This window comes from Acyrthosiphon pisum, chromosome A1 (genome assembly GCF_005508785.2).
Source record: "Acyrthosiphon pisum isolate AL4f chromosome A1, pea_aphid_22Mar2018_4r6ur, whole genome shotgun sequence".
Taxonomy (NCBI): Eukaryota; Metazoa; Arthropoda; class Insecta; order Hemiptera; family Aphididae; genus Acyrthosiphon; species Acyrthosiphon pisum.
Genome location: NC_042494.1, coordinates 150,786,426 through 150,798,609, shown reverse-complemented (window position 1 = coordinate 150,798,609; position 12,184 = coordinate 150,786,426). Strand labels below are relative to the sequence as shown.

At 29.9% G+C, this 12,184-nt stretch overlaps 1 protein-coding gene across 2 annotated transcripts in view; it reads right to left on the bottom strand.

Annotated features, from left to right (window-relative positions):
• Positions 1-875: 875 nt before the first annotated feature.
• LOC100168546 overlaps positions 876-12,184 on the bottom strand; it is a 39,791-nt gene continuing 28,482 nt past the window's right edge. For both annotated transcript variants that reach the window (XM_001949758.5, XM_008184574.3), the window contains exons 4-13: positions 9,016-9,212; positions 8,823-8,946; positions 8,067-8,317; positions 7,765-7,878; positions 4,843-5,003; positions 3,944-4,149; positions 3,624-3,861; positions 3,211-3,344; positions 2,151-2,409; positions 876-1,972 (exon numbers count right to left, since the gene is read on the bottom strand). In XM_001949758.5, the coding sequence (XP_001949793.2) occupies positions 1,868-1,972; positions 2,151-2,409; positions 3,211-3,344; positions 3,624-3,861; positions 3,944-4,149; positions 4,843-5,003; positions 7,765-7,878; positions 8,067-8,317; positions 8,823-8,946; positions 9,016-9,212 (1,789 nt within the window). In that variant the 3' untranslated portion in view covers positions 876-1,867. The remainder of the gene's footprint in view (positions 1,973-2,150; positions 2,410-3,210; positions 3,345-3,623; positions 3,862-3,943; positions 4,150-4,842; positions 5,004-7,764; positions 7,879-8,066; positions 8,318-8,822; positions 8,947-9,015; positions 9,213-12,184) is intronic.

Sequence of the window (12,184 nt, the reverse complement as noted above, 5' to 3'; positions counted from 1 at the left end):
TTAAACGAATTATCAAAAATAATGTCGAAATAGTAAAGAACCGCAAAGAAATAATATAATAATAATAATTATTATTTTAGTATTTAATGAAGCAGCCTAAGCTGCGGAACTACAAATCCTGCCGTTTTGTTTATGAAATTTATAATTTATTATCAATGATACCGAATTTAAGGAAGCCTAATATATTAAGACAACAATTATAATGGTTATTCGTCGTGATCACCAAACGTTCTATGTTGTCAACTTTACATACAAACATGAACATGTGGAGGCCTAACCTGTATTTCGTTAAAATAAATGTCAACAATTGAATTTTTTTATAGAGAGAGATGTTATCTTAGATATTTACCAACTCCTCTTTATCTAAATGAGTACTTACACCTGATTTTTAAAAATAGATTTAAATACCGAAAAAAAGTTACACAAATAATATTCTGAATAAATACAAATAAAATACTATATTATATGGCACGCGTATTTCAAAATGTTGAACCCCATAAAAAAAAATATATTACAAATACTAACAATTTCAAAATAACAATGCGTTTATAGATGAGTCATGAACACTAAATATTCACTAAAACATCACAATTTATAACAAACATATTTTGAAAAACGTAGTTTTCATATTAAATTATATTATACGTCACAGAAGTAATATTATAAAATCAAAAATACAATTTATGAATATTATAAGTAAACATCATTAAGTATGAAACATAGTTTTTCAGTAGCGAATGTTATATATTTAAAATAAATCGTCTTAAAATTGACCAGAAAAATATAAGTCTATGCGTAGTTTATAACTCAAGAAATTAATCTGACTAGACGAAATAGAATCACTTCGCAATATTTAGGATAGTCAATATACAAACATTTTACATTTTAAAATTAAAATAAAACAAATACATAATACGTCTTATGGCGATGCCTTTCGGGCGATAGTACTTTTGGAAAATATGTCAATATTAATATAATATAAAATATAATGATGTAGAGAATAATCTATTAAAAGATATATAATCCGTACGTTATGTCGAGAGGAAAATCCTAGCTAAGAGAGAAATGTACCCAATATGAGCAATTGAATTTCAGTCAGAAATTGGTGTTTCTCAGTGGTCAACCAACGGATCGTCGATTACTGATTATCAGCTATGCCATAGCCTGGCTGTCAATATTGTATTAAATTAAGTTTTTTTTTTTTTTGATAATTTAGTAAAAAGTTTTTAAATTTAAAGGAATTATTATTTCTATCATTGTTTTTTTTTTGTGAATTTGAAAATCCGCATTAACTAAATTGATTTAAAACCAGGTATGAACGTTAAGTATTCCTTTCTACCACCTATTCCCCTATATATCGCCAAATTGTCTTATTTCTTGTTAACTATCATCGGCTTAGTGTTATGTAAGTTGCGAGACAATACAATAATATTTCCAATTCTATCATCGAATCGACAACGCCAAAATTTCATTGACCACAAAATATTTTGCAGTGAATGAATAGACTTTAAAAATGTAATCAAACTTATAATATTCAAAATGAAAAAAAACTAATTTTGAATAATAGTTTGAAATTACACACATAATACTTAAATAAAATTATATGGAATTATGAACTTAAATGAACTAATAGTTTAAACTGAACGATTAAAAGTCTACATTACACTAATATTATTATTAAACTAATAATAATACAGGTATACATATAGGTAGTAAAAATAACAGTTGAGAGATTTTTTTATGACACAAACGTCATAAAATTTAAAATGTTAACAATAATTCCGAGTGACGCGAAGCTGAGTTTGAACGGTGCCACTTGGAAAATATTTGTGTCCAGATCACGTTTCCACGCAGATGACAAACTTTCTCAGTTTGGTTGTTTGCAGTAACAGTACTTGTTAAGTTGTGGTTGGGTTTTCGCGACGCACCAACTTTGGTTTCCGTACTGATTAATTCTGCTGATATGTTTTTCCTGAAACGTTGAAAATAACAAAATTTATATCTCAAAAAAAAAAAAAAAAAATAGATATACCTAATAAATATTAGATATATTTTTATTCTATCAAAACGAATTCAAAACGGAAAAATACGTACTATTGGCATACGTAGTATAATAAATACTATAGACGTGAACTTGGGGCAAAACTTACGTAAACCGTGTACCGTCTGGTGTTACTGTTGTACTGGCACGAAAATTCGAACACGGCGTTGGCAGGCCCTCGCGAGATCACTTTTATCTGCAGATAGATGTCAGTTATTTTGGTGTTGGCTGACATGTCGGGTACGAATCCATCCGTGTCGGCGGCCTGGTGAAATTTCAACAGCCCTTCGTTGGGTGCCATCCTGTTGGCCCATTCGATCCGATCGATCTCCACCGGTGCACAGAGGTCACTGTACTCAGCGTTAAACCTGCGTAACAAGACTTCTGAATAAAATAATACGATACACGAAGTGCAAAGTGGGATCGGGACAGCTTGACCCACAAAAAACAATTTTTAATTATTTAGTCAAACTCAGTTTAGTTATCCGAAAAAAAACATAATATTCGCAATCAATTAGTTTCACATAATATAATGCGTGGCAAGTTCACCGAATCAAAAACCGAACTATTCAGTGTGACGTCGAACTCAAACTGAACATTTCGTTTACCATCGAACCAAAACTGTATACCAAATATTTCGTTTAATGCTGAATTAAACCTAAACTGAGCTATTAAATTAATTCAAGAATAATATTAAGCTTTTTAGTTTTATCAAAAAAAAAATATATATAAAACATTTGTCTTTTAGTTGGGAATAAATAAATCCGAATAATTATAGAAATTTGAACTTATTGGCCGAGTTTAGTTCGGTTCTATTTTTTTAACTTCAAACAGTTGGATCCACTTTTACTTTGTATACTTTGTTGTTGAATAAAAAAAAAGCTTCTTACAATGTTATTTATGACATGATACACACTACTACATTATGGTAAACGCGTGTGCGAATAATGTATTCATATATATAGTAGTTTAAAAAGTATTATTGGAATTAAATATGAAAAAATGTATATACGTATAGTGATAAAGGGAACCTATATAAGTTTTACTCAATGTCTACGTTTTTAGAAAACAGGTCCTACAGGTGACAAGATGGATAACGTGGAGATAATAACATCAATCGTTTTATAATATTTATTAAATTTAGCTGCAAGCTGTGCGTATTTGTTCACCTGTTGAGAAACTGTGCAAAGTTTGCGGCTGCGTCGATGGCCAACGAACTATCCACGCTTATTGGATGCCACTTCAAACAAGCGCACCAATGAGGTTCGATATATGCGTCTCTACACGTCCTCTCCAACGGTATCTGAAAGAGATGTGGGTGATTGATTTAATGTGATTATTACGAGTTTTTGCAATGATTTGGTGCGACGATGATCATTTTGGAATGATCGCGTAGACGATTATCGAAACTTAAAATCGCTTGCAAGTTGTAACACTCAATGTGTATCAATGATAGTCGAATAGGTGATTGTAATAATTATTATTCCACCAACAATTTTTTTTTAAATTTTGAATAAAATTAATACATAAAATAATCAGTCATGATTAACTGCAGTTAAAACAGTTTACACTAATATTATACCTCGTTGAACAGCGATATTGAACGTTTATTCACGTCGTCGGTTTTAGACTCTTCTCGGTGCAGGACACTCATCAGTGTTGAGTATATATCGAACGGGGTCGTCAGACGGTTAGTGTTGTTGTCCAGGTTGGCCGCCATTGTCGGGTATTTCCGGTCAAACCATTTAGGAAGCACGAATGAGAAAAATGGCATCCGCTCTTCGAGTTTGCCTTGTTGTGTGTCGCGCACGGAAGCAAACCTGAGGGTGGACAACAATTATTAGCCTTGAGAACATGTTACCTGATGAAATCCTGAAAAACCGTTAAACTTTCTTATTATACCTCTGACCGTGATCGCTCATAAACACCAGCATGGTGTTGTTTAGGTAACCAGACTTCTCAAACCATTCCAACCACTCAACCAGGTCGTTTTCCGCGACTGATACCTTGCTCGCATAGTCATGGGATAATTCGCCTTGGAATGCAAACATGAACTTTGGCTTGTCTTCGTACACCCGAAACATGTCTTTGATGTAGTTGAGCATTATCTGTAAATAAACTGATGTCAATTGAAAACTAAATAGAATTTAGAAAGTCCACTCGAGTTTTCAACCCTCATTCAATACTCAGGAATCAAGGCGATAATATTATGTAATCCCCAAATAGGAAAAAAACAGATTACTTTTCTTAATAAAACACATCGTTCTAGCCAGGTAAAAGAATAATACAATTAATGATTGAAGTTTTAAACATTCATTATTAATTGTAAAAATATAATTCAACATTGCATAATATTTTCAACTATTTTGTAAAGCAATTTATCAATTTTGTCTTTTTAACGTTAATTATTGTAAGGTAACATCTGATAAATGTATATTACAAACGAGTTGTCAGGGCACTAATGGTTAGTCTAATAACAAAAATAATATCTAATTATCATAATTGCTTTTGTTTTCGTGATATATTTCGTAGTAATTTTATTAACTTTATCTGAATACTTATATCATAATAATTAATCATAATATTATGACTTATTTTATTTTTTTGATGCCACTTTCACTGTTTATTAATGATATAGATTATTTATGCATAGCCACAACACATAAATCACACTTCTATGCATTGAGAATATATCATATTAACTCGTCTTTTGGCTTTGTTCGTTACGTGTATTAAAATAAGCTTATTAATAATATGCGTATGGCATAAGATAATAAAATAAAATGTTCAAAAATTATTACCTTATGCCTAGGTAGAGAACCGTAACAAAAAGGCTTTTGTTGTTTGAACATTGGCGACGCGTCTACGTAATACGATCGCATATAATGATCGGTCGGCTGTTGGTCAAACCCTTTTAACCTGTACGTAAATATGCCAACGTCCGGAACATCTTCAGCATAACCTATACAACCCAGAAGAATTAATCAATAAAAGAAAAGAAAATATAATTTGTTCCAATGTTAACTCTCTGGAGTGGTCGTTCGTATTTCTGAACAATATATTTTTACAATATTTATATATCACATATCATAATATTCACCACAAAAAGAGAAAAAAAATAACAAACCCTACTGGTCGGAATAAAACAAAAGGTACTTTTCGTGATTTGTGTAGCCGCGATTTGTGGTTATCTGGACTACGTGTTACTATACAAAATATACAGAGTGATTCACCAAGCAAGCTCAGCCCTTTTTTCTTCAAGAATGCAGTTATTCAAAATATGACTTTTGAAATTTATAAATAAACTTAAAAACCATATTTCCAAATTCTTGAGATTTTTTGTACTACTTAAGGAGTATTCTGTGGAGGTAGAAACTTCTGTTTTACAAATGAAAACCCCTATTTTCTACTGTAAATTATTTAGTGGATAATTTTATTTTTTTGAAAATGTTGACGTATTAAAATCAAAATTTATACGAGTAGTATTTTAGTTATTTAACTTTGAGTACCTACTAAGGACAATATACCAATAATATTATGGGTTTGTAAGATATAGAAGATAAGGTGATTTGGACATTTTAGTGATTATTATTAATCTATCAACATAAGTAATTTATTTGTAAAAATAACCTGAAATATAGTAAATACTAGATTAAATATTAGGATATAAGTGAAGTTGGCCCCCCAACTTTGTCCGATCAATTTCAAACCCGCACAGATATTTTGCAAATGCTTTGCAATAATTTGAAAATCTATTTTTAGAATTTGCAAACTTCAAATTTAGCCGTGAGATTTATTTCAAAATTGAGGGGCCAACTTCACGTAGCCCCCCTCCCTCACAACCTCCGATCGATCTCGGACTGGTGTCAATATTTTACAAATAGTTTGCTATAATTTTATAAACTCATCTTCAGAATTTGCAAATCACTGGCTGCCTCGCAATTACCGTTTTATTGAATTTATATTTTTTTGCCAAATATAGACATTATTAAGATTTTTTATTTTTCAAGACTTATTAAATCATTATTAAATTTATAAAATTGCCAAAAATAGAATTTTATTTATATACGAAAAAAATATCTTTACAAACCTTTACAAAAAATGTACAAACATATGGAATAAACGAAAATTTGAATTTAGGGGAGTTAGAGAAATGTAACTCTAAAAAAAATATGTATAAATAGTGATTGCGTTTTATATTTTAATTACCTCAATAATTTAATATCAATGGATTTTCAGGATAAATAATTTAAAAAAATAAATCATTTATCTTAAAACTAAATAGGTAATCATTTTCATAACACTTAACATTTTCACAATTGCAATTTGAATAAAAAAATCTGAAATGGATTAAAAAAAATCAAAATAGAATAAACAGTAACTTTATAAGAAAAATATCTATATTTAATAAATAAAAACAAATTTGAATAAAAATCTTAATTTAATAAAAAAATCATGAATAAGAATTAAAAAATCCTAGTAGGATAAAATGTATTTAATAATATTAAAAAATATATTTCCATCGTTGATAATATAGAGCTGCCATAATCCATTTTTAAAGATTATTATATTATTGTTACAAACATTTTAATAAGTGAAAGATTACTAGTAGAATTTTTAATTATAGGAACATCAAAATGTTTAAAAAAAATATCCACTAAATAATTTACAGTAAAAAAGGGGGGGGGAGGTCTCATTTTCAAAATATTAGTTTGTATAGCAATATGATACATCCTTAGATACCTAGTATACAAAGAAATTCATGAATTTGAAAACATGTTTTTTGAGTATAATATTTAAAATTTCAAAAAATCAGAATTTTAATAAATGTATTATTAAAGGAAAATATGGTAAGCTATACTATGTGAATCTCTATATATATTATAATATATACGTAACAGTCTCACATCTGATATTTCACTTTACTGTCAACTGTCAAGTATGCAAGTGTATTCAAGTGCTAGATTATTTGTATGAAGTTGAAGTATGACAAGTAGTAATTGCTTTAATACATCTACCCGGTCCGGGATTGATCTTCAAGGGAAAATAGGTTTATTGTCATCGGAAATCATAATAGTATAGTTTTTATGAGTTTCCATTAATATCATGTCACGCATTCATCGGTTATGACTGCACACTAGGGTTCGGATTTAAAGGCAATATAATTAGTAAAAAAAAGCATTCAAAATGTCAAAAAAAAAGCATTTAATTTATATAAAAAAGTAATTACAAAAAAAATGTACTAAAAAAATTAATGGTTTGTATATTGTATATTTAACTACTGTGTATTAAAAAAATCACTATCATGTATACTTAGTTAAACGTTGAAGACTTAAAATATGTTAGTACATAGAAAAGGTAATCGGGGTAGACTAACGAACAATTTTGAATTAATTCAATTGAAAATTAAACACAATAAAGCCATTTCTAAGTGAAAAAGGAAAAAAGGCATTTATCAGTAAAAAGGGCAAAAAAATACGTTCATAATCTTACGTATTAAATGACTCGCATTTTTATGTAAAAATTATTTCTCTATTATTGTTATAAAAAAAAAGGCTTTTGCCTTCAAAGCCGAACCTTACGGCTTACTGCACACATTAACTGTAAGGCCCCGGTGTCAATATGACACGTCGGAATTCGAAAAGCGTCCTAACTATACGGATCGAGGTTCGGGTTAACGACAAAATATAAAACCTAAAACGCCGCTTAAATATTATACTTACCAGTGACGTAGCCGTGTTTCTTGAACTCGTTCCATATGAATGGGTAGACGTCCACGTATGACGCTTTGTTCCCCATGCGTTTCCTAGTGTCCGGAAGCTCCAGTTCAGTGCGTCCTGTATGATAAGAATGCAACGATGATAAAATGTTATACAATATACATAATATAATTTTATTATTATAGGTGTAATCAATTATTGGATCATATTATTATTAAATCGATTGAATTTAAATTTTGATTTTAACTAGGCCACAATTAAATATATCGAATAATATATTATAACGCTCATTAAAAAATCATTGCCTGTCAAAATCGGTATCAACGCTTGCGGAGTCCCGTCGCCGACAATGTTGTAACCATTGAGCACGCGTGCTCCCATAGACTTGAGTTTGGAATACACCTTAGGCAATATTCTCTGCACCATCATGTTTGACATAGAGTCCATTCCGATCATCAGAACGTTGAGGCCCAACCCGTCTTTGGGCACCTGGTCCCATCCGGCTCTATTTATCACATCCTCGTCGAATCGTATGCCGGCCATGCGGCTTTCCCAACTGAATTGAAACAAAAAAAAAAAAAAAACAAATTCAAATAAATTATAATATTATATTTATATATTATAATACAAACTATAGTGGTCACGTAAACGAAAATAACAAAAAAAAACACATAAGTGTAGTGCACATATTATAGTAATAAAAACGTAGTATAATGTCTTAATAATTATTTTCAAAGACTGTTTGTCGAGTTTTTAAATAAAAAATAATCGTTCTAATACAGCATAATAATATTACTAAAAATAAATTATTATTATGAGCTTATGTTAAAACTGTATAATGTCTCATTAAATAATAATTACGTATTTGCCTATATCTACATAGTGGTTTTATATCTATACCATCATTGTACGTTGTGTTTTAATTTTTGGATAACGACCAACACCGAATGAGCGTTTGTATATTTTACGACTATATTATAGTACAGCATTATCGAAACATGTGGTGTTTTGACGTTAAATGTTTAAATAGGTATATTTAAAAACTGAATGCTGCACCTCACCTGAATTGGCCGTTTTCCGACTCACAGTAAACTCTGAAAAAATCCGATGTTTCCAAATTGTATTCCGTGTGAGTGGTGGTCACGACGCCCAGTGACGTAGAGAACTCGTTGGCCCTCAAAACGTCTGAAAAATGAACAAAACCAGGAATGAAACGAAAGCTTGTAAAAAACCATCTCGTAACATTTACTTTACCCATAAATTTGCACTGGATGTCACCGTACTTCTTGAGAGCCTTGTCAGTGATACGCGCGATGTTCCCCTTGATAGTAACCCAATCCTCCTCTGGGTCGCAGGCCAAAGGCGGCTCCTTTTGGACGAATTTCATCATGATTGGGTCGAACGGGTCCAAAATAGGGTGTGGACATGCTATATAATTTTCGATTTTCAAACTTGAATGTAAAAAACATACACAACGTATTAATACTTTCATATCATAATAAATCACGTATGTGGTTATCACTCGTGTTTATAATATTATTATTTTTAATATAGGTACAGAGTGATTACCTATTTTAACACACTCTACACATATAGTATAATGGTAGACAGCTGTAGATACAGTAGGTGTATAACCATTTTTATTAAGTTAATTTATTAAATAAATATTTTAGAAACATAATGTTTCCAAAATTTTCGTCAGTCATATTGGTTCATAATATTTAGAAAAAATCCATCCAAAAATATTCAATGGAAAAAAAGTATTTAAAATACCATCGAAAATACTTTATGTTGAAAGTAATTTATTAAAAACGTATTTGAATACTTTTACTCAAATACTTTACACAATACTGTAGATACCACAATTTTATTATTATCATAATAAATCACGATTGTCACTTTATATTGATATTATGTTTATTTTTTTTAATATACTAGGTAGGTACAAACCGATACATCGATGCATTACCCTGCGGCTCGCACTTCATATTATATAATACAATAGTATAGTATAGATACCTTGAAAAACTTTTGGTAGGAAAAAACTATTTTTTTTTTTTATTATTATTACCTAGTTTGACGTTACGTAGCATACAATTTGTATAATTACGGTGAAAAATCTAATTTATTTCCATATTTACTGTTATGATTTTTTCAAACAGAATATTTTTCATGATATAACCTATAGGTTATAATATAAGTGCCGAAAATATAGTCCAAAATCAGAATTATTGGTAATTATTTGGGTATTTTTTTTTTTTTTTTCTATTAATTATAAAGTGTTCCTGACATACAAGGTTATCTAAGTTATTGATAAAATAGTAAAAATATTTAACATTTATACAGTTGATAGGGGTAATTAATTACAAATATTTGATTTGGGTATTTAGGTTAAGTTGATATTTAATATATAAGCATTTTAAGTTTAGATGGCCTAAGGAATGCATCATGAATTTGCAGACATGACCTTCACAACCCCTATCTAAACTTTAAATTTAATATAAAATGTTGCGTGACATAATATTCAGATTTTAATTTCAATATCAGTTAAGTCATATTAAATGGATCAATTTGTTCATATAAATATAACATTTTAATAGCGAGTATTGGGTACCTATGTATACATATATATATATATATATATCATATTTTTAAACGATGTTCAGAAAACGAAATTCTGTTGACATAAACGAGTGCGTGCGATAAGACATTAAGTCGCCGTCATATATTTAAACAATATAGCCAAAACATAATATTCCGAAAACAGCCACTTACAATACATACATACCTTATAAAAGCACGCCGTTAAGCTGGTAGGCAATTAGTATGATTGATTATAACTATCAATTAGCATTATGAAAACAAGTTGAAAAGAGTTTTCATGTTTGTTTAATAATTTTATGGATATTTAGTATTTACAATGTTTTCTAAGAAAATTTTAATTAAATATTGTATGAAATGTTTGGTGCTGGGAGTATTAACCGAGTATTTGTTATTGAATCATGTAACTGAAAAAGTCACAACAAAAACAAGTAAACAAACTCGTCCAAAAAACATATTATCAGAATTCACATACCTAACAGTCTAATCCGGTTTTATTATACAATGATATCAAATAAAATAACTTGTCGAGTTATCGAAGTTAATGGTGTCATTTAAATTCGATTAATTTGACAAATTGCTGGTATGACTAGGGGAACTCGAAATATAAACGGATTTTTTTCAAAAATGTCATAACATACGTGTCGTCCACGATGACAGGAATAATACAATTTATAGTCGCTTAGACGATGTTCAAACTATTTAGTTGCAAAAACTCAAATTGATTGGCAGTGGGATATCTTGATTGGTACCTACGTTATGCAAAGTACAATAATTTTTATCGGCCCAACTCTTAATCTTAATAGTTCAATCACACGAACGCGTTTTCCTAAAATGCCAATGTACCTATACTTATACTACTTAGTTATTACTCACCCCGAGAAAGCACGCGCCTACGTATGGTTAGGTATGGTTATATTGGTCCTACACACGCCACTTACGTTTCCGTTAAACACTATTTTATTATAACTGTACTGTAATCATTATACCGCATACACGCCATTCTGGATGATAATTCGGAATATCATCATCATATTATTATGACACGTGCCCTGTGTACATCACTCAACTCTCAGATCTCGTTATGATACTTAGAAAACAGACATCGAATAATAAATGCGATAGGTATAGATCGACTTCACAACATAGAATTGGTGGATAAGTATAAAGAGGTAAAGGTTAGGTTAGTTTAGGTTAGGTAAGTACGAGCGTATGTAATTTGCGCCAACAACTACCCCTAAAAATATATATATCTAATTTGCGCGACATCTAAAAATTAATTTTAGACGTTTACGCCACTTTTTAAGGTTGTAGTTTGCGCCACAAAAACTTAATAAAAAGGGCCTTAAGTAATCTGCGCCATCATGTACCTACAAAAATTATAATTTGCGCCACTTTAAAATAACAAAATAATCAAGTTAATTTTAATAGAAAATCATTAATATTATAATTAAAAATAAATGTATATAAGTATACGTACTCTATGTATATTAAATAAATATATTATTAATATTTTTGCGATTTATATCCGACTAACTGTAAATATCATGATACTGCAGCTGTTCTATATTGTTCGATATTTTGGCAATTGATAATTTTTATTAAACTAGACGTAATCGATCTCATATCTACGTATTATTAGTAGAATACAAAAATATTATATCCAGCAAGCGTTGGTATTATCGTATTTCCTATGCAATATCAGTAAATTTATCTGCTGGTAAATTCCAACAATTAAAGTTGAAAGTGTGGCGCAGATTACATAGGTATTCCATTTCGTTTCCTGTAGTGGCGCAAGTTACCAAAATTCATTTTTATGTGG